We start from the raw sequence: 27,593 nt of genomic DNA, 5'->3' as shown, positions 1-27,593 counted from the left end.
ATCAGCATCTTGGGAGGCCTGTGAAGAAGCCCAGATCCATTTATATTGATGAAGTTGCCTCTTCTCTCTACTGACACATTAGATGCTAATTTGGTCCTTGGCTTGGAAGCTGGGATGAATCTCGCTCAGAAGAGCAGCTGCTGTAGCAAGGTTCTGGGGTCTGTCCCGGTGTGATCCTGAATAAAATTGGAGTTTTTGTGACAACGCTCATTCACTTGAGTACACTTCCCAGAGAATTTGGCGTGGCAGGGTGCTCTCGCCCTAGCCCTGCACTCCTGAAAGCAACTGGCATGTTCAGCAGTGGCCTCATGGCTTCATGTGCTGCCCCTCATCTACAGGCACCAACCCCACAGCCTCCGCTGGCCACAGTTCTCCATTATTGATCAATGGGAGCTGCAGGAGTGGTGTCTGCAGGCAAGGACAGCATGTGGAGACTCCCTGCTCTGACTTTCTCAGGGGCTGCAGGGACATGGGGGTAGAGCAGGCCCCTTTGGATCAAGACCTCAGCCCCAGACTGGTACAAACCCACTGCTCTCAAAATTGGATGAGCAGCATGGACTGCCTACTTTTCAGAATGAGAGCGGTGAACAAGCACAAATGCTGCGCCATCAAACTGTAAGGCTGTGTCTAGACTGGCCAGTTTTTCCAGAATATCAGCCGCTTTTCCGGAAAAACTAGCCAGCTGCCTACACTGGCCGCTTGAATTTCCGCAAAAGCACTGACTTCCTACTGTAAGAAATCAGTGCTTCTTGCGGAAATACTGTGCTGCTCCCGTTCAGGCAAAAGTCCCTTTTGTGCAAAACTTTTGCGCAAAAGGGCCAGTGTAGACAGCTGAGATTTGTTTTCCGCAAAAAAGCCCCAATTGCAAAAATGGCGATCGGGGCTTTTTTGCGGAAAAGCGCGTCTAGATGGGCACGGACGCTTTTCCACAAAAAGTGCTTTTGCGGAAAAGCGTCTGTGCCAATCTAGACGCTGTTCCGAAAATGCTTTTAACGGAAAACTTTTCCGTTAAAAGCATTTCCGGAAAATCATGCCAGTCTAGACGTAGCCTTGGCGTTTCCAGCCATTGCTGCAACCCCATGCACCCGTCCCACCCCCAATAAACCCAGGAGCACGTTACAGGGTGCTAGTCAGGGGTGATTCAGACTTTGCATGGATCATTGTGATAGGTTCTGGCATGTTTCCAGAAGGCGGCCAGGCAAAGTGCTTCAGGACAGAATCCACCAAAGCAAGGCAGAGGAGGGGCTCTCTTCCTGCCAAAGAGCAGCAGCGTTAATGGTGTCCCCATCCTCACTGTGATCCTGTAGGGCTCTGCAGCCCCACAGTAGCCAGAGTCCATAAAGACATTCTCTGATCCAACAAGTTAACTGCTTGGCAGCTGCAGGAGGGCCGTGGGGCATGCCAGAAAGCAAGATAGCGATGGCCATGAACTGCTAATCCTGGCTCAATGTTTTGCATAGCATATGGTGGATAGCAGAAAGAGGTGGCCAGTTGCAGCAAATTACACGCAGCTGGCTCCACAACCCCAAACTAAACTCCCTCCTCCTCCCCCGGCCATCATCAGTTTTGAATCCAGATCCAAAGGCAGCCGCTTGATATGCTGGGATCAAAAATTCATTCAATCCATTGTTTATTACTCATTTCTCAAGGCATTCCATTCCTCCCTTCCCCCCAGCGGCCTCTCTACTCTTTCCCAGTGTTGTCCGCTCTCACAATATGTGGTCTTTTTCTTAAAGCCACAGCAGGCACAGTTAAGAGTTTTGCATGAAAATCTCCTCTGGTATCTCCTAGCCCTCGTGGCTGCAGCGTAATGCTTGAACATGTGACCCGATGAGCCCAAAATGCAAATAAAAAGAACACCAATAGTCCTTTTTAATCACAAGATTTTATGCAAATCTCATGATTTCCAAATGCCTGGATTAGACAATGCTACTTTCTATCTATGGTGCTTTGGCGCTGTCCCTCGTTCCTATACAATCAAATGCTGTGAGATTCAGAATTAATTCACCCTTGCTAGGATTTTTCCTTCCACAGACGATAGGGTCTGCTGCGCTTCCCAATGGTACTTATAGGGAGCCATGCAGACATTTTGAACCACTGTCCAGCAAGGAACTGGCAGAATAAATGCAAAGATCTGTTCCTTTTCTGGCTATTGATAAATGTTGTATGAGACGATACAAACCAAAACATTCCTTCTTTCCGAGGCCTGTTCTCCTCTTGAACCTTGCAGCAGCATGGCTTTGATTTGGGCTGCTGCGTCCATGCTGCCTCATCGCAGCTAGATAGGGATATCACATGCAGTCACCCTCCGCTGGTCTGCTCTTTTACAAGACAGCTTTGTCCTCTCGTAAATGAAAGAGCGGCTGGTTTTTTGCAGCCCCAGCTTGAGCTTAAAGATCATCACAGTGGAAAAAATGTCATCTAATGTGATCCAGCCAGCGTGGCATTTTTCAGCAGCTGCCCTTTTGCAATCACCTGTCGTTATCAAATAGGTGGAATAAAGGGAGTGGACGCAAATAATAAATACAGAAGGATTGGTGAGGAAAATCATCTTTCGGCGGCACAGGACTGGCTTACGGTGCTGCTGGATTTATGAGTGGAAATGGTTTTAATGGATTCACCCTAGTACCTACTTGATGTTTGCCCATGTCAGGAGAAAACTCGCGCTATCTGGCAAAATAAAACATAGTTGGAAATCCCCATTCAGAAGAGAACCAGGAGTAGGACAAAGAAAGGACGACGCAGGTCAGGTGGGAGGTGCATCGGCAGAGCTGTGTAGGTATCGAGCACAGGACTCCCGTACTCTGGTGATGGCCAGAGGATGAGGGCTCAGGATTGGATGTTCCCCAGCAGTTCCGGAACCGCTAGGCATGGGGGACTGGATAAGAGTGAGGTGTGCTCACAGAGCGGTCTGCGGGACTACGCTGCTCCTGATCTGAACTAGGGATGAGAGCGTGTAACCAGTTCCCCAGGGAGCAGCCTGCTGCAGGGACAGGGCTGTTCTAGCCCTGAACAGCTGGCAGTGGTGGCTGGGAGTAGCCCCAATGTGGGTGCTGGGAGCTGGCTGCCCCATGGGCCAAGGGGCCTGAACAGTGAAAGTCCCCTAGTTTGTTAAGTTAAACATTAGATTAACCGGTTAACTGATTAACTGGGATTTTACATCCTTAATTTGAACCAGTACACTCATCCTTTAGCTTTTGTCAGCACTAATGTTCATTTAAATCCATTTCCAAAGGCAGGCAGTTGGATAATTCTGCTGGGCCTTTGGGAACCCAATTTTAATTCCAGTCTGAGGGCCTCAAATGAATAAGCGGGTTTGTCTCCATTTAAACAAGCAGACAGGAAATCCATTCTAAAATTGTGTTTGCAGAAATCAAGGCTTCTCCTGGAATACCGGTATTACTTAGTGACCCGGAAGCAACCTCCGGCTATCAGTGACAGGAGTCTGGATTCTGAAAGCATGCACATGCGAGAGAGATCAATGTGCTTATTGCTCTTGGTCCCAGTTAGTGCAACTGGGGAAAGCTGTGGTCTTCCCCACAGGGGTGATCCTAAAGGATTCCTATCTAAATACAGTGGCATGTATAAACCTGGCAGCAATCCACAGCTTCCCTGCCGTGTTTAAATTTACTGTCATCATTAAGGGCAGTCTCACATGTCAAATGCAAGGCAGCTGGTAATGGATTTCGCACAAGCTGGAGAGGAGTTAACTGAAATGCGGGGTATTCATCTTGCTTAAGTAATTATGTTTGCAGGAAGAATACCAGTACCAAGAGCCAGTCTGTTCTAACATATGTCACCTTCCTGCTCACCCCTCTCCCATTTAACATATCTGGCCAGCAGCATACAAGAAAAGCCAGTCTGGCTTGTTACTCAAGATGCAAAAGAAAGCTACAGCAGGTTGGGAGGGAGTCCACAGGGTAATCAATACCCGTCTTTGTAGGCAGCGCTGAGTTCCTGCTGTCCCAGTTCCATTTGCAGAGCCTACAGCATGCTGTCCTGAGCTGTGCAGTGGAGAGAATTTTCTTTTGAGTGTTATTGGCTGCCTAGAGTGAGAACAGTTTCCTTGACAACATTTTTCTTAATGGGATCTTTTTCTTTCCCCCCATGGCTGGAGGTTTGGACTTGACTTTGAATCCCAGGCTATGTTCATAAAGGATGCCAGGATTAGTATGCCAAAAGCGGGGTTTAAAGGCATGTGAGAAGGGGTAATAGTAGACAAGGAAGATGGTGCAGCTAAAAGTAAAAGTCTCAAAAGGGCTGCCATGTTAGTCTGTAACTTTAAAAACAATGAGTAGTCCTGTGGCACCTTAGAGACTATATATATATTTGTTAGTCTCTAAGGTGCCACAGGACTACTCGTTTTTACAGCTAAATGCAACAACATGGCAAATGAAATTTAATGTTGATAAATGTAAAGTAATGCACATTGGAAAACGTAATCCCAACTGTATATACAGGCAGTCCCCGGGTTACGTACAAGATAGGGACTGTAGGTTTGTTCTTAAGTTGAATTTGTATGTAAGTCGGAACTGGTACATATTGTAGGGGAAACTCTAGCCAAACATTTCTCCAGAGCTCAGTTTTATTCTCCCACACCTCACTTCCCTCAGTCCTTTATTCTCAAGCTGAGGTGTCTGCTGAGAAAAGCCGCTCCGCGTCTCCCTGGTCTGCTGGGGGAAGGGGCCCTAGCTTCGCGTCTCCCTGGTCTGCTGGGGGGAAGCAGCTAGTGCGGGGTTGCCTCACCCCGTTTGTAAGTAGGGATCCGATGTAAGTCGGATCCATGTAACCCGGGGACTGCCTGTACAATATGATGGGGACTAATTTGGCTACAACTACTCAAGAGAGAGATCTTGGAGTCATTGTGGATAGTTCTCTGAAAACATCCACTCTGTGAAGCAGCAGTGAAAAAAGCAAATAGAACATTAGGAATCATTAAAAAAGGGATAGAGAATAAGACAGAAAATATCTTATTGCCGCTATATAAAACCATGGTTCACCCACATCTTGAATACTGCATACAGTTGTGGTTGCCTCGTCTCAAAAAAGATATATTGGCATTGGAAAAGGTTCAGAAAAGGGCAACAAAAAGGATGAGGGGTTTGGACCACATCCCATATGAAGAGAGATTAAAAATATTTGAACTTTTCAGCTTAGAAAAAGAAGAGACTAAGGGGGGGGGATATGATAGAGGTCTATAAAATCATGACTGGTATGGAAAAAACGAATAAGGACAAGGTATTTACTTATTCCCACAAAATAAGAACTAGGGGTCACCCAATGAAATTAATGATCAGCAGGTTTAAAACAAACCAAAGGAAATTTTTCTTCACTCAGTGCACAGTCAACCTGTGGAACTTCTTGCTAGAGGATGCGGTGAAGGCTAGAACTTTAAAAGGGTTCAAAAAGGAGCTAGATACATTCATGGAGGTTAGATCCATCAATGGCTATTAGCCAGGATGGGTGGGAATGGTGTCCCTCGCTTCTGTTTCTCTGCAAGTGCGAGACAGGGGAGGGATCACGTGAAAATTACCTGTTGTGATCCCTCCTTCTGGGACATCTGGTATTGGCCACTGTGGGCAGACAGGATACTGGGCTAGATGGACCTTTGGTCTGACCCAGTACGGCCGTTCTTATGTTCTTACGGACTGCACATTGATAATTAGCAGATGTCATTAGTTGTGTGATTTGCTGCATTATTCTGGATTTCTTTTTGGTGGGGTTGAGTGATTTTTGCCAGCATGTTTTCATTTTAGCATGTTAAGGGGTGGTCTAGAGATTACATGGGTCCTGGGAGCACTTTTCTTAAGGATGGCAGATCAGTGGAGATCGCAACCAGATAGTGGTCTACATTACAGTAAGTTGTCACTTGACTTGTATTTTCATCTCCTCCAACAGCATTAAAACCTAGCAGTGGGTCTGTTGGCCGTGAATTTAATCTCACCTATAGCTCTGATTTGCCAGTCAACAGAGCTACCTCCATCAGCCTGTCTCCTTATGGCAATGGATAGATTAGCGGTGGCTGGAAGTTTTCCAACAAAAGTTTTGTCAGAAAATGCTAACTAGAGGGGATCAATATGTTCTGTGGTAACTTGTGAACTTCATTGTAACTTTTGACAAAGTTTAGACTATGTCCCTGCCTGGTTTCCTGCTAACTTGCCCAACTCCTGGGGTTTCCCCCCTCCCTGAACTCCCAACTTGCCAGCATCCCACTTGGTGGGCTGCCCAGCTTCCAAGGCAAGAGACTCCATGGCTATCTGGTTTCCGAGATTGCAGACTCACCAGCTGGCTGTCTCCCTTGGCCGTCAACTTCCAGGCAGTATGGTTCTAAGATTACTGATTTCTTGGTAGGCTCCCCAGCTCCCCAAGGTACATAGGGAATCAGGCAGCTACCTCCCCAGGCAGCCAGCTCCCTGGCAAGACAGCTCCCTGACCAGAAATTATTGTGGGCAGATGCTGTCTAGGCCCTGATCTCATAATGCAAGTAAAAAATAAAAATAACTACTCCATGAAATACAAATTTTGGTCAGGAAGTATAGATGAAAAACCTCTGAGTCATTTAAAGTTATTCTGAACTCTGATTCTGGAAGTGGGGGGTTTTGTTTAATAGCTTTCTGCAGTGCTATAAAGCAGTAGCCAGAATCCACCAGCACCAATATTCTCAGAGGATAAACTTTGAAGGGACTAATCAGACATCTTTTCTACATGTAATGATAGAATTTCTGCTAGCCATATCCAAGAGAGCCAACATAGAAGATTAGGCTTATGACTCCTGTTGGCATCTAAAAGGCCTTTGCTGGTGATAAAACTGGGCTGAACTACCTGGATTAGATTAAGTATGAGACGTTTTAATCTGTTTTTGGCTAATATTTTAGTTAATATTGGGCCTGAACTGAGCAGAGAAACAGCTGCAAAATGAAGGGTTAGTGACATCTTATTGAAACACCTCCTCAGAGCCAGTTGTCCAAAATCAGAGGTGGTTTTCAATTTAAGGTGATTGCATCCAGACAAAATCTCCAAAGACTGTTAAAATGCCATTTGTTAACTGTCCAGAGCAGAAGATTTATTTTTTTAAACAATCCTATTCTTCTGGATGTCACCAAGGGATGCTGGTGGCAGGTGAGTAGAATTTTACCCAGTCGTAGAAGAAAGTTTCGGGCAGTTTACGGGTTTTAAAAGCTATAATGGTTTCTAGAATCTCTCACACATACTACAGAATTTGTGGTCAATGTCAGAGGAATTGGTGATTTTCCAGCCAAAGTCCCTATATTTGCCTGGATCCTAGCAGCCGGTCTTATTTGCTAGCTGCAGAGTTAGATGGAACAAGTTCTGCTGCCTTTTGCATGGTGCTTCTGTTTCTCTTATCACCATTCCAGACAAAGGGCCATAATCATCCATCCTCAGTCTCCTTGTCCAAGGCAAGATTTTTTTTCTTAAGGCCTCACTTCCCAGCAGGTGCTGCCCTACTCATGGTAGCTGTAGGCTAAATAAGGATCCCGCATTTAAACTCTGGTCACCTAACCCCATTCTGAAGCATCATAGTTTCATCACATTACCTGAGCATTTACTTTGGCAGGTCTCACATTGATTAGACAATGGCAGGAAATCATAGCCAAAACTCTGCTTATGTCATTTAATTTTCTCTTAGCAGAATGTTCAATGTGATTGGAAACACGTGTCCAGGAGACGGGATTCCAGTTTCCCTACACACTGGGAGTTCCAGTGTGCTCTTGGCCAACGCATATAATCACTGTGCCTCAATTTCCCCTGTTGTAAAATGGGGGTAAAAATATTTACCTAGCTCACAGTGCTATTGTGAGAATTGGAGGCGGGTCTAGAACAAAAGATGCTATTGACACAGATGCAACACATTACTAATTACCTCCCTTCCAGGGCTGAAGTACAAATGGGGAGAAAGTTAATCCACTTCTAAAAACTGCTCAATTTTCACAGGAGCTTCAAGGGATTCCTGAATGCCGTCAGTTCTATGCACAGAGTCAAGCCAGTCCAAAGAAATCAGCTAAGGAGTCCTTTATTGAAATCATGCTGATGCGACATGTAGATCTGCAGAATCCTGCAAGGTGCTGAGTGCCTCTTTTCCTATCAGTTCCCTAGGGGAAGAATCCTGCAAGGTGCGGAGTGCCTCTTTTCCTATCAGTTCCCTAGGGGAAGAATCCTGCAAGGTGCGGAGTGCCTCTTTTCCTATCAGTTCCCTAGGGGAAGAATCCTGCAAGGTGCGGAGTGCCTCTTTTCCTATCAGTTCCCTAGGGGAAGAATCCTGCAAGGTGCGGAGTGCCTCTTTTCCTATCAGTTTCCCTATTCAGCACTGCACCCCAGTGGGCCCTAGTAAATTAGAAGCAGAGAAAAAAGATCCTCAATCACATAATTTATGTCCTTAATACCCAACATGGTGATAAGCAACTTTCAGGGGAACTCTTCCCACTAACCCCATTAACTGTCTGTGCCTAATTATCGCTCCACAGTGGTATCTGGGGTAGATAGTTAGAAGTGACATTTATAAGACTCAAAATGGGATTTTAGGGGAAAGTAAGCAGTTTATTGACATCAGCAGAGTGCACAGCAGGGAGGATGGGAGGAAATAAAGGGCTTGAAAATGGAGGCTATTAAGAAATTGATTGCAGCTGGTCAAAAACATTCCAAGGGAAGAGTTTTCTGTTGGAAAATGCAGCTTTGTCAAAACAGCCATTTGTCAAAGAGACAGGGCAGGGAAAGACTGGAGCAAGGAGTCTGCGTGGGGAATCTAGAATGAGAACCCACCCCAGGAGCGGAGTGGGACTCGAACAGCAAACTCAAAGAGTGAGACTAGGGCTAGCAGGGTGAACAGACTGGCAAGAGAAGCCCACATATAGACAAGAATGTGGAGCCAGCTTCCAGTCATTTATTTTCTGATCTCCACTGGGGACTGAAACCATACATCAACGCACAGGTGAGGAAATCTGATAAAAATTAGAAATCTAGTACTGATCTGTGAGTAATGTATCTGTTTTCATTACAACAAAACAAAGCTGACTAGAGCTTGGGGGGGGGGGGTTAGAAAGTAGAACTCCTGTTACATGGTAAACTGTACATCTCTATTCCATGGAGCTCCCCTTACAAATGAAGTGAAACCGATTAAAACCCAAGGCTTTAGAAATTTCCCCATGGAGCTCCCAGACAACGTTTTAATTCACACACTGCCAAGTGGCACATTGTCTAGTCTTGTCCAGGAGACGCGAGATTTGCAACAGATCTTTTTACAGCATTTGGAAAGGCTGCATAGAGATTTCAGGGGGGTTTTAAACCAGGTGATGCGAGGAGAAAGAAATAGCTGATGTCTGTGGCACTTCTTCCTCTTTTCAGTATGGAACTGTGCCTCTCACATGGTCACTGAGTCACAAGCAAGCTCACATTGTTCACTACGAACTATGGTCAGACTAATTATGAAGGAGCATCTGTAGACAGACTGGTCTGAATCCATCAAGGAAAGAACGGGGTAAAGAACAAAATGTATCAGCTATGCAGCAAGTAAATTGAGAACCAGAAATGAGAGCCATTTGCCGTAAGAATTTTATTGCACTATGTCTAAGTGCTGAACCAGCTATTGTGTCTATTAGGCCCTGGTCACAATCAAGCCCTCCCCCCCCCCCACTCCATGTCTATGAATTTCTGCACCTATATAATCATTGTGTTTTATCAATTTAGTTAAGTTTGCAGGGCCATAGTACAAGCTAATATAGTATATTATCAAAGTAAAATGAGGAGGAATACAGTTATATAGACAGCATGTAAAACAGGGTCTTTTATTGTTCTTTAAAAGTATTTGGGCTTTGGTTTATAATCTGGCTACAACCCTTTTCCCTCCAGTCCTACATCTCCCATCTGTCAAACCAGCTTTAGCTAACAGTACGTGATTCAGTTCAGAATCGAAGATTTTAATTTCACAGAATCAAAAATCCAATCCTGAGAACAATTCAAATGTTGGTTTGTTGTTCAGAGGGAAAGGGCCAATGTTAAATGCTTCCAGCCGAGGTACCCCTGTGCAGAATCAAACATTACTGATGATTTTCCTAACATGTAGGAATTAATATCATGCATGCTTGTGCCTTGATTTTAACTGCAACACACACACACAGACACACAAACACACTGAGCATATTACACATTTTAAGGCAGGAAGGAGTTTGTTACTACATTAATACAGTTCAAGTCAAGGTACAGTATCTGAGCTTTGGGAAGGAGAAGTGCAGTATTTGATAGCCTTGAACTGACAAAGGGATCTTTTGGCATGTCTTTAAGTGGGAAGGCTTGAGTAGTACCATCCTTTTTGTTTTAACTTAAACACTTATAGAAACAGAATTTTAAAAATCCATTATTTGTTTTCTGAAAGTGTTTCTGCAATTTTGTTCGGTTACAAATCAATATTAAACTCTGGAATAGGAAAAGATTGTATATAGGCAGTTCTCATAACCAGCATCTGAGGTATTACTAAAGGGGCACAAGTCTGCACTTGCTGGCACTGCTGCTGGGACAGACAAATGAAAGCTTTTGGTGCTACACTGCAAGAAACCACAGGACAAGACAATCCTAAACCAGTGTTCAGACCTCAGTGGCTGATCAACATTACAAACACGATGGTGAGATGAAAGCACAAGAGATCGCTGATGTGGCAGGGCACTAAGCCTAGTTTTCCCATACAAATTGTGATGCCAGCTTACTGAAACTACCTCTCATAGGCCGTGCAAATAACTAGTCTTAGTTCTTAATTAATGCACTTAACCCAGCAAAGAAAATATCGCACTGGTGCCTAAACAATACATTCCAGCCCCACAAAAATCTGGACAATGATCACAACAGCCTACCTGGTTCTTAGGACAGAGGAGTTAAAAACTTCCTGTCTGGAGTCTCCATTAGTTGAGTAGGACACTTCTGGATTATGGATTTCTGAATATTCCTCCACCAAGATATAATTTTTCTACCCAAATAGCAGAATGTTATTTTCTTAGCCAAGTTCTTTGGAGAAATATGATTTAGTCAAGCGCACACACCCACGTCCACACACGCAGAGTTTAAAAAAAAACACTCCCTCCGCCAATTAAAAAAAGCCTTTAGCAGGTTCACCAAGTGTATTAGAGTGAACTAATGGGAAAATGACCTGTCATTGGAAAGCTCTAAATACCCCACAACACAACCACCACCATATTTCTTGGAAAGGGCTCAGGTGGGCTTAAGGCTGTCAGACCACTCACCTATAGCAGAAAAGTTCTTCTCCCTATTTCTGTCTGCCAGCTGTCACCGATAAAGGGGGGGGGGGGGTAATTTTTTTTTTAAAGGAAGTTCCAAAGGGAATTCCACATACCAGGACCTAACTATAAAGCATTGTCCCCGAACCAAGAACATGGTTTCCGCATAACCCAATGCTCTGCTGGTTTTCCTTAGACATAAACTTTACTTTATTTCATTTTTTTAAAAAAAGTTAAAAATACAGAAGGTTCAGAAACTGATTTTCTCCTGGCAGATATTCAAACTGCAGCCTGAGGAGAAAACAATCCTTCACTGAAATGTTTCTTTTTTTAATTTTATTATTTTTTTTAAATCATCACCACCATTAGGACAGAGGCTGAGGAGCACTGACTCCACCACTAATTTGATGACGTAGTTTGATTCCAGATTCACATTTCCAGGTGACAAAGAGTCCAGAAAACAGCCATGATAACTTCAGCCTTCGTGTAGGGTTTCTTTTACTGAACACAGCAATGACCGTTGGTATCTTTGAAGCGCAATCGCATCTTAGGTCGGTATTTCTCAAGGTAAAGCAGCTGTTTGGAATTGAAAGCTCCCCTCCTTTTCCTAAAATAAACAGAATGAACACATCATATCAACAGCAGAAGCACTGCTTCAGTTATTGTGTACAGTTCAAAACAGATAGCCCCTCGCTGCACTGCAAGGGCTTTCCAGCCCCACAGAGCTGCCACCTGGCTCGCTTCGTTATTCAGTGCCTCCTCTAAGAAAGGAGAGCTCAAGTGGGACATGGATCAGGATTGGCAGAGCTGAATTAGTCAGATCTGTGGATGATAAAAACACTTTTCCCTCATCATACTGAGCAGACAGCTGCATGCCTTAGGGCTGGTAGATTTACAGTCTCTGGAGTTCACTTCCTCTCCCACAAGCAGAAGTGGTTGCTGAATGACAGAAGGACACTCCACCCACGCCTTTTAGAGCCATGTGCTGTCTACATGTTTAATATTAGCTAAGTGAAGACATGACAACCAAGTACAAATATCTGAAGAGAGTTAACAGAGAGGGTAATTGAGCAGGATAAAAAAAAAGGGTAAGACTAGCACTAGCGAGAGGGAAAAAAATTAGGAGGACCAAGAAAGTCTTCTTGATGAGGACAACGGGTTAGGACAATCTCTGAAGACCTTGGAGCTCCAACAGCAGCGTGAAGCGTGTTCTTAGTACATGATTATACAGCATCTTCCTTTCTCATGGGCTCCATTTCAAGATCTGGTGCTATGACAAAAACACCAGAATTTTGTGCTTGCTCTCGTTCAACACCACCTTTTCTATGCTGGATGGCTGGCAACATTTCTCCAGTAGACAATGTTACTTCCATACACAACACTGTCAGGATTCCTAGAGCTCATGCTGCAGAGTGATCATGCAGCTTGGTCCAAGAACTCTAGAGCCGTGGTGTCCAACCAGTTCTAATAGCCATTCTAATGGCTGCTGCTATAGCAAACTAGCCACACTCAACCAGTCAACTAGCTACACTGTTCAAGCCAGCTAGCCACATTCAACCGTCAAATAGCCACATGTGGCTAGTGTGTTGGACACCACGGCTCTGGAATAGCATGCTGCTACAGTACCTGGCCAGGCTACATTTATTCTTGGTTCACTAGTAATTTGTCACTGTCCTCCTCAAGCAGTAATTTTACTAAATGATTCTGTAGGTTCTTGTGTTAGCATTTTACTTTCTCTGCAAAAACACTGGGTCACCAACCAGTGCCTCAATGCAAAAGCAGACTTAGAAGGGTTGGTGCTTTTCCCCCACATTCACCTCCTTAGCCAAGGAGGAGTAAGGGTTGACATTCACTAAGTTAAGCCGAGAACTGTCTGGACACAGACACTGGGAAGCTCTCAGCAGTTTAAAAAGTCTTGCTATAAAGTGCACGTTGCTCTTAAAACACCCAAGTAAAATTGCATAGACAGACAAAGAAGGAGGGAAGCGTGCTGGAGAGCTGGCCAGTGTTACTTACTGCCTTATGAACTGAACTGCATCCTCATACTTCATTCCGCATTCAATGAGAGCCAGTGCAACCAGGACTGGGGCCCTATGAGGAGAAATCAGTATTTATTTTAACTGTCTAGAAAAACAGTACACTGAACCCCTCAAAGAGACCATATTAGTCTGTAAACTAACAGCTTAAGTCTCCTGCCTTTAAATGTTACCTACAGAAAATTATTTGCCTGCAGCGTCTAATGTAAAATTCTCCAGCATCAAAATCAATAGTTCCTTCAGTGTCTGCCATGAAATAGTGATAACGGATTTTTAGTCTCTCTTTTTTACTATAACATTTTGTACTCTGCTGCACATAAATAAACTTGAGTTTCATCTTGAAGCACTTAACTTTTTGCTACAACGCAGCTTTAATCCCATGAACACTAAAGATATGTACCACTTTTGAAATTACATCGACACTAGTTCCTTTTGCTAGGTGATAGGGGGAAACTTATGGGGCAATGGTGGAAGATTTTCACTGGCAGGTCACTGCTCTGAAGCCAGCCCAGCTGAGCATGGAGCATGTGAGGGTGGCTGTTCACAACTGTTGTGCGAAGGGAGGGGATGCTTTGAGTCCCCTTCCTAATGCTCAGCTGCTCATAATAGCAATAGCACACAATTACACCTAGCACCTTGGTGGCAGAGGAGAGCTCAGATTGAACTGACATAGTAAACTGAACAAAACTGAGCAACTCTGGCAGGGCAGCTTGCATTGTCCCTGCTGGGCAGCACCTAGATAAACTTGGCTTCAGTTTAACTTATCCAGGCTGGCTGGCTGAAACCCCACACGCACTAACTGCGCTTTAAAAATGTAAGTAAGTAGAACGGACAACATTTGAGGTTTGCTTCCTAGGGCCTAAGCAAAACTTATGAGAAGTTCTTCCTTTGCTTTCTACAGAAAAAGGAACCCAAGAGGACAACCTGAAAAGTCATTCAGAATGACTAAAATCTAACAACTCGTGTATGTAATAACAGTGGCTGTCACACTGTCAGCACACTTTAATCTAATGCTGGACAAGAAACAAGAGGGCTTTAAATCATTTCATTGAGCCAAATGTGCGCTCAGCTTTCACCTGCTCCCTTGCCTCAAAAAAATCCTCAGCTAGAAACAAGACAAAAGGGAGTAGCAAATCATGTTAACTGCCATGTGTTTGCATTATTCAGGCTTTTCCTACTTCAACATTTCACCTCTCCCTTAGCAGAGGAAATGGATTTAAAGATCAAATTAAGACAGGTCAACCCAACTTACGTGACTATTCTTGATTTCTCTTTATGCCACCTTTCTGCATTTCCATTATATCTATTTAAGGATTTATATGGCTCCCACCCCCATCACAAACACATCTCAAGTATTTATCTCTTCGTTACCCGCATGCAAGACAAGCAGTCATTTGTTTATAGAACTTGTGTTTGCATGTGAGAGACTGGCTGCTCTATTTAGTTTTCCCAATTATTTGAATAAATTGATTTTTTTCTTTTTGGTTGCAAATATGGTTCCTGGAGAAGAAGGAAATCAAAGAAATCAGCACATATGCAGAAGGTATTTCTCTTTACCCCACTATAATCCAGTCACCAACTTTTAAAAAGCACATAGTCCTACTGTACAACAATTTAGAGGAGGGAGTGAATAGCAAATCTCACTGGAAAGAAAGGAGTAAGTTTAGGAGACTATGTATACATTACTAAAATTGAATTATGGCCAGAAGACACCTGGTTTAATACTCCACCAGTAAGTATCGGGGGACCTCAGGCCATAATGGACGTTGGTTTTGGGTCTTTATAAAAAATGGCAATTCCTATAGAAATGTGCCCCCAGCATCATGCTGGGATGGTAGCCAGTACTACCGCAGGTGTGACACCTATCGAAATGGTTATATTCTGCCACATCTCAGAGTTCCCTTATGCAAATACTGAACTAGCCTGACTCCTCTTACCTTATCAAATCTGACTAAATGATTCAAAAGACTAATTTTAAATGACAGTCCAATCTGTCCATAGCCACCTTCCACAAGTTTATCTTATATATTAAACTGGAGCTTTTATATTTTTGAAGTGGTGATTAATAAATTTATCAGTTGTCCTAGTAATAAGAGGCTATAAAAAAATCCATAAATCAGGAACAATCTTGGGGCAGTCCCTTCCCAGGCCGGGAGGGAACATGATGTATGTGTGTTTGGGGAGTAACAGGACATAGAAAAACAAACAGGGAACTGGCATACATGACAATTTGCTTAGTTTCCAGTAACAAAGCAACACCACAACCTCAAACAATCCCTGTCCTATGCCACCCTTAGGATGAATAGAATAGCTGTATATCGGGGTAGGCATGGCAGATAAAAATTAAAGGATTCTAGAGAGCCACAGAACCAATATCCTGATTTACCAATTTGAGGAAAGGCAGTTTAGGGCTGATGGAGCAAATTACAATTCACTGGGTCCCCTAACTAGCAAAAAAATCTGCTTAACCTGCCCTGTATCAATGTTTCCAGCATTCACACTGCTGTAGGAAACACCCTAAGCACTTTCATGTGAATCTTTCTTTTCAGGTGTTCATAAGTGAAAAAGTGCTCTGGTGTGCCTCTGCATGTCTCCACCTCAAAACTGCAAACATTCAAAAACTAGTTTGGGACTTTCATACACCAATAGATAAAAAATAGCCTTTTTACAATTTTGAGTGAAATGTTGCATGCCAATATTCTGTAACATTATCCAATGGCTTTGAATGGTTGGGAAGCAACAAAAAAGGATCTCAAACTCCCACTGAAGTCAATGGAATGGAAGGCATTCAGAACCTTGCAGATTAGGCCCGGAGCAAACAATGCATTTGGCTTATACTGCCTACATATATTCAATTTGTCAAAAAGCACAACAGATTTCTAACAGAGATGCAATGCATTTTTCATGGAGTAGATTCTCCAATTCTCCTGGCACTATTATGCTATGTCAAATCAACTACTGTGAACAAACAATCCAAAATTAAACCAAAGCTTTGAGATACAGCTGTCATGTCACCTACCATTTTAAAATCATAGTAAGCATCCTTGATTGCGATCCAAAGTCTTTGAGGTTACTTACACAAAGGGATTTCTTTTGGTTAACTGAATAAGTGCCACTGTCTTCCAGGATGAAATCTTCCGCTTATGTACGTGCTAAAGTGAACGTCTTACAAAGCAGACCAGAAAAGCACTTACCTTCCCAGTCCTGCAACACAATGCACCGCAATGCAGCATCCAGGCTCTTCACGAAATTTGGTTTTCAACAGGTTTAGCCAGTCATCAACTATCTGATTTGGGGGTGGCGCTCCATCATCAAATGGCCAGTCCTTGGGAGGAAGAAAAAATTAGCTATCATTTTTGTGCAGGGATTACACAATAATAGAGAATGCCATCCACAATCAATAGTAGGGCTAGTGGAAGAGGGGCTGAGGGCAGCACAGGGTTATATTCAATCAACATCCAAATTCTACAATGTTGCTATTAAACATGTAATTTCCTAGTTGTAAAGTATTCCAAATACGGATTCAATTACACCACAATACTCAACCAAATTTAAAAGTGCTTAAACATTTTAAATTAAAAGCTAACTCACTAAATAGAGCTAATTTGGTCTAGTGGAACTTGCTGACCGATACCCAGTTTCAGTAGAGAAAAAACTAAATAGCTGTCTTTGAAATATCACTGAAATTCTGTAATTAAATCAGAAAAAAAATTAATTAAATAGAATACTTAAAAGAGGATACAGAGAACTATACAAATTTTTGCCTAAAAGTCTATGTTCAAGAACTCCTCCTAAACAATAAGAGCTAGGACCACCGAATCTGATATGTAGCTTCTTCTTATCGTAACCTAAGACAGGATGGTACATCAGTGTAGGCACTGTCATCTGCTTATCAGTTCCAGGAACAGTCATCTAAAACTGCTATAATAAGACTGTCAGTTTTTTATTGCAAACTTCTGTATGAAATATATGACCACCGCACCTTTTTACAAAAAACTTCAACTGAAGAGTAGCCTTCAAATATCTCCGGTCATCTGAAGAAGTGGACTGTGCCCACAAAAGCTCATGATACCATCTACATGTTTTGTTAGTCTATAACAGGGGTGTCCAAACTTTTTTCAAAGAGGGCCAGATTTGATGAAGTGAACATGCGTGAGGGCCGACCATTTTGCCTGACATTCTTTGAACCATTAAAATTAAATGCAAATTAACTATTTTATGCAAAATTTATTGCAAACTGCATACTTTTCATTTCGTCACATGGATGACAAATCTAAACAGGTGTTAAATCACTCTGCCTTTCCTATCTGAAGGCCAGATGAAAAAAAATCCAGGAAGCTGAAATATATATCAGGAACATTGTAAAGTACATTACATATTATTGGTAATAAAGGTTGTCTGTCAACTTTTAAGTTCAAAAAATATGAACAGGAACATAACACCAAGTATACATGTTGTGTCCAAATATATTTATAACTGATTTAGACCATCTGACATTAACTGAGATTTTACAATGTATTCATCTCAATACATATGGATTCGTTGGGGGCCATAAAAGATAGATATTGCCAAATTACCTGTGGGGCCGTATTAAACCGGAACACGGGCCGCAATTGGCCCCCGGGCCGGATTTTGGACATGCCTGGTCTATAACATGGGTTCCCAAACTGGGGGCGTGCCCCCCTGGGGGGGCATGAAGAAATTCCAGGGGGGGGCGCGAGGCGACCCAGCCATACACACACCCCTCTGTCAATCCCACCCCAAGTTTTGCTGGTATTTTTTTTAGGAGGAAGGGGCATGAGGGTTTCTCAAAAATCAAAAAGGGGGGCGTGAATCCGAAAAGTTTGGGAACCACTGGTCTATAAAGTGCTACCAGACCATTTGTTGTTTTTTTTCTGTAACAGACTAACTCGGCTACCCCCTGAAGCTCTCAAATATCTGTAGTTTAGAAGTTTCAATGGTACAAATATGCCAGGGTCAGAGTTACTGAAACAGAAAGCTTCAGTTCTCCTAAATAATTTTGCAGGTGTTTAGTCCAGAGTATGGCTATAGGGCTGACCATACTAGGTATTTAGCACTCTCAGCTCCTTTTAAAATTAACTTTCGTAGGGGTTTATAATACCCATTCAATATTTAATCCAAAAGCAAACAAATTAGTTTCCATAGTCATTTAGGGCCAATGCTGTTCTCACAGTAGTCAGTCAATGACAAACTTGACTGACTTCCATGGAAATTGATCTATTATTTGATTCAACCCGGTCAACTTAAAGGTTTCAAAGAACAGAATTCAGCCTTAACTCTTAACATCCTTGCTTTGGGTTTCCCTCATGCTACTTCCATATAAATATTTTAAACCATGTTAACCTACAGTTTAAAGAACTGACACAAGAATGATCATACTGGGTCAGACCAGTACTCCATCCAGCCCAATATCCTGTCTTCCAACAGTGGTCAATGCCAGGTGCCCCACAGGGAATGAACAGAACAGGGAATCATCAAGTGATCCCTCTCTTGTCATCCATTCCCAGCTTCTGACAAAGAGAGGGTAAGTACACTTCAAGGCATGGTTTTGTATCCCTTCCCATCCTAGCTAATAGCCATCGATGGACCTATCCTCCATGAATTTATCTAGCTCTTTTTTGAATCCTGTTAAAGTCTTGCACTTCACAATAGCCTGTGGCAAGGAGTTCCACAGGTTGACTGTGCATTGTATGAAGTAATATTTCCTCTTGTTTGTTTTAATCCTGCTGCCTATTCATTTCATTGGGTGATCCCTAGTTCTAGTGTTATGAGCAGTAAACACTTTCTTGTTTGCTTTGTCTACACCAGCCTCTCTCATCTGCCCTTAATAATCTCTTTTCCAAGCTGAAAAGCCCCAGTTTTATTAATTAATCTCTCCTTATATAAAAGTTGTTGCATACCCCTTATTATTTCTGTTGCCCTTTCCTGCATCTTTTTCAATTCTAATACATCTTTGAGATGGGGCAACTAGACCTGCATACAGTATTCAAGATGTGCGCACACAGGTAGGACCTCCCTGGTCCATCACCCTTGGGACCTGACCGGTCCTGAACAGGGAGTTTGCTGGATCAGAATTCCAGCCTCACTTCTGCCAATCTCTGGGCTCTCCCCAGTGACCAACAGCCTGGCTTTGCTCCTGGCCACCCTCATAGCCGCCAGCCTCCCAACTAGTCCCTGCTCCCAGTGCTGGGGCTCTCTGGTCCAGCAATATTCCTGGTTCTTCTGGACCACAAGTGTTGCAGAACCAGAGGTTCAACCTATGCCATGGATCTGTATGGAGGCAATAAGATATGTTCTGTCTTGTCTATCCCTTTTCTAATAATTCTCAACATACTTAGCTTTTTTGACTACCACTGCACACTGCGTGGATGTTTTGTCATCCGTAATGACTCCAAGATCTGTTTCTTGATTGGTAACAGCTAAGTTGAACACCATCATTTCATATGTATAGTTGGGATTATATTTTCCAATATGCATTATTTTGTATTTATCAACACTGAACTTCATCTGCCATTTTCTTGCCCAGTCACCTAGTTTTGAGATAACCCTTTGTAACATTCCTAGTTGAGTACCAACCAGACTGCAGGGAGCTACATTGTGGTTATCTGACTAATCATGTAGTTGATACAATTTGTATTGACTCTACACAATTAGTCGATAAGGACCATTCTGCAGAGTCGCAGGAGGAGCTGGCTCGAGCCAGGACTGAGCAGTCCTGGCTTGTGCCAGCTCTGGGAGCTACCTGCACTGCAGCTCTGCATTTTAAACGTATCAAGAGCCGCCGGGCTCTTACCACATTTAAAATGTAGAGGTGCAGCATCCCGGATGAGCACAAGCCAGGACTTCTCGGTCCTGGCTCACACTGAGACCAGCAGCCCCTGTCCGCCGTGAACAGAGGCTGCTTCAGCATCAGCCTGGGCCACAATGAACAGGGGTTGCTGGCAGAGGCTGCTTTGCAGCAGCTTCCCCTATCCCTCCCTGTTGCCTCTGATTGAGGCAGTGGGGGAAGCAGGCAGCACCACAGCCAGTGCTGGGGGAAACCAGCTTTTAAGCTGGCTTCCCCCAGCACCAGCTCCTCTCTCAGAGGCTTATGCTTATCAGGTAGTTGACTATTCGCTAACATCCCTAGACTTAACTATCTTGAGTAGTTTTGTATCATCTGCAAATTCTGCCACCTCACTGCTGACCCTTTTTTCCAGACCACTTATGAATATGTTGACCAGCACTGGTTCCAGTACAGACCTTTGGTCGACACCACTATTTACCACTCCATTCTGAAACCTGACATTCATTCCTGCCCTTTGTTTCCTATCTTTTAACCAGCTATCGATGCATGGGAGAATCTGCTCTCTTATCCTCATGAAAGTTTACTTTGCTTAAGAGCCTTTGGCGAGGGGCCTTGTCAAAGGCTTTCTGAAAATCTAACTATACTATATCCACTGGATAATCCTCATCCACATGCTTATTGACTCCCTAGAAGAATTCTAATAGATTGGTGAGGCATGATTTCCCTTTACAAAAAGCATGTGACATTTCCCCAACAAATTGTGTTCTTCTATGTGTGTGAGAATTCTGCTCTTTACTATAGATTCAACAAATTTGCCTGGTACTGAAGTTCAGGTTGCCGATCTGCAATTGCCAGGATCACCTTTGAAGCTTTTTTTAAAAATTGGCATCATATTAGCTATCGTCCAGTCATTTGTTACATTAATCCCAAAGACACTATTATCTATTCCAGCCACCAACACTAAAAGAAACAGGCTGAGTCTAATTCTCCAATTCCCTGCTCTCTCACTATGCCATCTGTCAAAGCAGGCTTACTAGCTGCCACATTCCACCATCTCTGTCTTCCGTACTAGTGCAGTGGTCTCCAACCTTTTTACACCCAAGATAACTTTTTAAATATCAGAACAAGTAAAGATCTACCACCCCATCCTTCCCCCAAGACACCACCCCTTCCTTGAAGCCCTGCCCTCTCTATTCTCCTCCTCTCCATCACTTGCTATCCCCAGCCCTTATACACTCCACACTGCCACTTTTTTCCCCAATTCTTATGTAGGAAGAGGTTTTTCCAACATTTGTCCTGTCTAGACTGGACCAAATGTTAGAAAAACCCCTTCTTTCGGAATCCCCCTTATTCCTCATGGAACGAGGAATATAGAGGTTACCGAAAGAGCATGTTTACTCTTCCACTAAAAAAAAGCAGAAGAACAAACACATCCCTGGAAACGGAAGAGTTTTTCCAGGATATCTCTGGAATCCTGGAAAACTCTTGCAGTCTAGCCGTACCCTCACTGGGTTGAGGGTATGGCTCTGGGTGGGGATGTGGGTGTGGGAAGGGGTGAGAGGTGCAAGCTCTGGGAGGAAATTTGGATGCAGGAGGAGGTGGAGAAGGGGATGCTGGCTCAGGGAGGGGGCTCCAGGCTGGGGAGTGTTGGGGTCAGGTGGAGGGTTGTGGTAGGCTTGTGGCTGTGAGGGTTCAGGAATTTGGGTTGGGGTATGTGAGGGGCTCAGGGCAGGGGGTTCCAGTGTATGATAGGCTCAGATCTAAGGTTTGGGGGTGTGTGCAGTGTGTTATGATGCTGGAGCCAGATGGGGGTTGGCCCCAATTGGGGGTTTGCTGGCCAAGCTTCATTTTTAAATAAAATATTATGTCAAACACAAAAGGTTTCTGCATTGTCTTTATTTATGAGAAGGGCAGGGAACCTGTTTTGAGTCGGGGTCACTGACCCACAGAAAAGTCAGTTGGGGCCACACAAGGGAGATGCAAAAGAAAACAAAACCACCACACACACACATTCCTCCCCAAAAAAACCCAAGCCTCACTAATGTGGCCCCAACTGTGCTGGTGGGAGCAGGGGACATGGTACTGAAGAAGGGTGCTAGTGGGTGCTGGGACAGGGGACAGAGTGCTGGGGAGGGGACAGGGTTCTGCAGCAGGGGACAGGGTGCCAGTGGGGAAGAGGAGGGAGGGGACAGGGTACCGGGGGGAGGGTTCTGCAGCAGGGGACAGGGAGTCCCCTGCACCAGACTCCTCTCAGGACTCCCACACAGAGGAGGAAAGCCCCCACGCGCGCCTCCTCCGGGGCCAATTCCCCTTCCCGCAAAGGAGGGAAGCCCTGGTGCGTGCCTCCTCTGGGGACCCCCTCCCCCCTGCAAGATCTGGCACACCACAGACCTGAGGGAGGAGAGCAACCAGCGCACTTCTGGAACCCCCGGAAGTGGCGCGCAGCTGCAGGACTTCCATCCACCCCGCAGGAAGCCAGCACTACCTCCATTTTCACTGGAGGTAGGTAGTGGGGCTTCTCAGGGATAGGGGGAATAGGCAGGCCCCCGAACGCCTCACGATCAACAGGTTGAGCCCTCACGATCGGCCAGTCGATCACGATCAACCGGTTGGTGACCACGGTACTAGTGTATCACCTCAGATCGTGGGGAGAACTCAAACTTTGTTTCAGGAGTTTCATAGGCTTTTGACCTCCACAGTTTTCAATAACAGATGCTAATCTCTATCAGGCTGTGGTTTTAACCTTCATTATTTTTGTAAACAAATGCTGGCTTTAAATAGTGGTTTACGTCATTTTATCAACCAACTGGTAATATAACACCAGTTCTGAATGGTGACAACAGTATGTTTTGAGAGAGTTGGTTTCAAGAGAGGCAAGTAGCTGTGGGTCATGTGATTGAATATTCAGGGTCATAATTGCCCAAACACTGTGATGTGTTAATAAAAACAGAAACGATCATGGCTGGAATCATGTGAATCAAGTGTGAGACTAGCAGAAAATCTTCTGCAATCTCCTGTTTTCTGATAATATTATCTGATGTTTAGAGGACTTCTTCCCTCTACAGTTTTGTTCTCCTGCAACAACAGTATACTAGGATCAGTCACAAACTAACTGCAGAGTACTCAGGACAAGTGTGGCAAACATACAGGACCCCGTGTATGTAACTCAGAATTTGTAAGGCATTCAAATAGTATGGTGCTGAGTAGGGATGTAAGCAATTAGTCAACTATCCGATAAGCAAATGCTTATCGGACAGTCGACTAGAGACTCGACTAGTTGCTTCCCCTCCTCCCCGCACTTGCTGCCTCTATCAGAGGCAGGCATTGAGGGGTGGGGAGCAGGATCTGGTGCTGGGGGGAGCCAGCTTAAGACAGTTCCCCCCCCCCCAACACTGTCTCGGTGGGGAAAAGGGGCAGGGGCACAGCTGGGAACTGGCAGCGCTTCTGCCCCTTTGAAATGCAGCAAGAGCTCTCTACATTTCAGAAGAGAGCATATGGGGCCAGGAGGGACTGTCCACTTTGCTTTTGAAACATACAAGAGCCAGCAGGGCTCTTGCTACATTTCAAAGGTGGAGGCGCCCTTATTGACTACAAATAGTCGATGCAAATTACATCGACTATTCAATTAGTTGATTAATCTAAATTTAGCATCCTTGGTGCTGAGGACAGTGTTCTGAAATGGATATTCGGTCCTCATTGCGCAAGTAACTGGCCCTTCTGCACCATAAATGACATTGGCGGTTTTCCAGTCAGCACGGCATATGCACCACAACTATAAACAAATCATTTTGCTCAAGCCTCCAGCATGCTTCTCTATAGAGTTTTATGACAGGGATACAGATTCATTTCAACACAAATGTGGAGGTAGAAGGAAAAACTGCACCTCTGTTAGAAGCAAGATTTCCCGTGAGCCTGTGATGTTCTTGGGCAGTTTGCTTTCCCAGCAGAACAAACTGACTACTATCATTCATTCCTTTGCATTGATGATGCTCTGGAAATACCAAGGCTAACAGTAGTGCTGGAGCAGGGAAGATCATCCAGCAGAGAAACTTCAATGCTGCAGTGAGGCGGGAGGCTCCCCACAAACCTTGTGCTGAATTCAAAGTGTGGCAGTACCCATTTCCGAATAACTTTTCTGAGCCTTTTATTTTGAAGTCACATATAATTTGAAGAGCAGGATCAAGCAGAATAGAAAGTATCCCACATACGTACGTTCTGCAGAGATGTATCCCACATATGTGAGTTCTGCAGAGATTTCCTCCAAAATTTCCCAAGGCTTCTAGCCATAAAAATGAGAGGCATTAGAAGACTGACTACCTACAACTCTTAAGCAAGGTGCAGCTTCTGGAATCACAGTGGAGAGACTGATGAGTCACTTCAGGGGTTTTTTATTTTATTGAAAAGCCATGAATGACATACTATAGCTATTAAGATGGTCTGCCTCAAAAGTTAACGTGTGCTTTCATCTGTATCTAGTCACACCACTAATGAAAACTCAACCTAGAAAACCAAGCAACACCAGATTTCACTGTGCAAATCTACCTTAAATCGCAGTTACAGAATTTCTCCTGCACAAAGGAAGAAGCCAATAGCTACGCTGCACTTATAGCTGAACCCACTGAATTCTATGGCCAGGTCAATCTCTCACATTACCAGTATTTTATGCTAGTTCTGGTCTATATCACACGCAATATAGCCATGTGTCAAACATAAGAACAGCCGTACTGGGTCAGACCAAAGGTCCATCTAGCCCACTATCCTGTCTGCTGACAGTGGCCAATACCAGATGCCCCAGAGGGAGGGATCATAACAGGTAATCCTCATGTGATCCCTAGCCTGTCACCCACTTCCAGCGAAAAAGCACCATGTAAAATGATGGCTGTTTTCAGCTTGTGTGTTAAAAATGTCACAAGTGACAAAATTAAGTGAATGCCAGAAGATCAACAACAATATTTTTCAAATCAAGTGAGTACCTGTGAAATGTATCAGATCATCACTAGCAAAGAAATTTTAAGTTTTATGCAGAACAAGTATCTTATCAGTGTGTCTTACCAAGGTTGTAAAGGTACCACCGGAGGTTAAAGGAAGCAGGTATGCCCCGGTGCACAGCTCTGGCAAGAGCTGGCTGAGCTGCGGCAAAAGCCAGCAGGGAGATATTTAAAGAGCTGGCAGAGACACAGGTTACAATAGGACAGGACCTGTAAGAAATGTCAAGTTACCTTCACCGCTGGGTACCACCTATAGCAGTGAGAAGTCACGCTTCATTCTGTAGGAACCAGTAACAAAGCCAGTTATGAAATGGTCACTGGTTCTAGGTACAAGGTTGAAACCACCAAATCAAATCACTGAGGCTGAACAGATGCAATCCTGCTTCTACCAGAGGTTCAGTTTGTTTCCTTCTATCTCCACATTTCTGTTGAAAAGTGCATGCATCAAAAGTCATTAACTTTATCAATAATCTGGTTTGAACATGGATCAAGAGATGAACAGCAAAATATCTCCTGAGACACCCAGACCTCTATGAATAGGAGTTTCTATTCTAACAAGGATACCTGGTTGTAGTAATAATAAAAAATATCTGACATATTTCACAAAGTTACAAACAGTATACTGAACAACCATATTTAAGTGAGCCCTCAGTTGTTATAGTAGTCACACATTCCGAGTCATTATCAGGCAAAAGCATCAATGCCAAACAGTGCTGGAACATCTGATTCATATTTAATGATTTTTTAGTTCAGAAAGAATTTTAAAGGAGACTCACTAGAACTTGGATTCCTTCTTTTTCAACAGGAGCTTTATCATACGTGGCATCACAAACTCGCACCAAAGTTGTCACTCCATACTTCTTAAGCTCCTTTGAGAACAAGAAGGAAAGCAAACACATGAAGCATACTGCCAGAATGAGGAATTAGAGCATTTTCTCAGCTTTAACAAAGCCCCATAAACATGCTATGCTGACTCAATTGGAGTGTACATAGCTCTGCAGTTCCATGGAGACGACTGAATAATGGAGGAGCAAGGATAGCTCCAAGAGTCTCATGGTTCTAAGCTGGATGTGGTCTTCCCAGGCATTAGGATGCGGACTAAAAGGCTGAGGAAGGGGGAAGATAGGAAAGTTTACAAATTAAAAGCCAAACAAATTGTACAGGATAAAATAAAGCACAAGCAATCCACAGCTCCAGGGTGAGTTACAGCAACAATGAGCACTGCATACGGTTTACAAACTGTCGACATAACCCGCCTTGTCTCGGATACAAATGAGGAAGTCATTAAACTTTAGTCTATACACAACCCCAGGGACAACACCCACAGAGCAGAATAGAGTCTCGGTCTCTGAGTGTAGACTATATAGCAATGGGTGGAGTTCGCCCCACTGCGGGGGGATCAGTCCACTACTTTGTCCATCTAACCTAGAGCAGGAGGCCAGAGTGGGAAAAGTGCTCTATAGGTATGCACATTTAACAGGAAAAAGAAAATAGCTACTTATACCCCTATGCAGATTATTTTCTCTTTATTAATACAAGCACGAAGCTGTCTGCCTCAAGCAGTGCTGACACATTTTGAGACCGGATGAATAGAACATGCACAGAACCATATTCTAGTTATTAAGTAGCATATTGTGCTAGATAAATAATCAGAAAAATCAAACTAAAGCCGACCCAGTTCATTTTGAGAGTTCAAAGAGCAAGCAGCATTTCCTCCTATGCCTGTCTCAGGAATGGCTCTTCAAAATTTTATATTTAAATGTTATACCACATGCACAATCCGTCCCAGATTCTAGGCCCCCAGACAAGGTATTAGAAAAATAATCCATAACAATAAAATGGAAACATCCCATCAATGGGAGGATCGGGGTTTCTGTCCAAATTAGCCATTAGTATCCCGAACTGACTGTTGACCTAGAGAGCGTCTTCCTGAAAGGTGGAATCATGTTGATATGAAAGCTCAGTGTCAAATTACAAGATCTTAACAGAATGGAAGAGATCTATTACATCAAATCTTACTCCTGGCAAGGGCATCATATCATTTCCCAAAAGGGCTTATAAAATATGCCAGAGTTCGCAACAAGATGTGATGTAGTGGTATGCTCTCAGTACTTCTCTGGTGATGCCATCTATTTATGCAAAATTTAAGCTTCAGTTTTAAAAAGTGTTTAAGACCTTATGGTTTTAATTACAGATTGCACCTCCCTAGTCTGGCTCTCTTGCAACCTGACCAGGCCCAAACCCAGGAATTTGTCAGACGAGCGGAGGTCAATGCCAGACCTTCTGCTCCCACGCTCCTCTTTGGCAGCAGCAGATGGGTAAGCATTGCAGCCTGGTTGCACTCCTGGCCTGTCACCAGCTGCGGGACTGCACTTCTTAGTCTCCGGCTGCAGGGCTCTGCAGCCACCCTGCCTCTTCTCCCAAGCATCCCTTCCCCCCACTTCTCCCCCTTCCCGAGCTTACAGACAAGGCATGGATTCTTCACACTGTCTGATCCATGAAACTGGGTCAACCTAACTTT

General features: G+C 43.8%; 1 protein-coding gene across 2 annotated transcripts in view; it reads right to left on the bottom strand.

Annotated features, from left to right (window-relative positions):
* Positions 1 to 10,438: 10,438 nt before the first annotated feature.
* PTP4A2 (protein tyrosine phosphatase 4A2) overlaps positions 10,439 to 27,593 on the bottom strand; it is a 46,800-nt gene continuing 29,645 nt past the window's right edge. For both annotated transcript variants that reach the window (XM_075908565.2, XM_075908564.2), the window contains exons 3-6: positions 25,849 to 25,941; positions 16,471 to 16,601; positions 13,257 to 13,331; positions 10,439 to 11,847 (exon numbers count right to left, since the gene is read on the bottom strand). In XM_075908565.2, the coding sequence (XP_075764680.1) occupies positions 11,739 to 11,847; positions 13,257 to 13,331; positions 16,471 to 16,601; positions 25,849 to 25,941 (408 nt within the window). In that variant the 3' untranslated portion in view covers positions 10,439 to 11,738. The remainder of the gene's footprint in view (positions 11,848 to 13,256; positions 13,332 to 16,470; positions 16,602 to 25,848; positions 25,942 to 27,593) is intronic.

The sequence above is a fragment of the Pelodiscus sinensis genome, chromosome 26, assembly GCF_052426305.1.
Source record: "Pelodiscus sinensis isolate ZL-2025 chromosome 26, ASM5242630v1, whole genome shotgun sequence".
NCBI lineage: Eukaryota > Metazoa > Chordata > Testudines > Trionychidae > Pelodiscus > Pelodiscus sinensis.
Note: the sequence above shows the minus strand (reverse complement) of the source record. Positions and strands in the feature narration are given on the sequence as shown.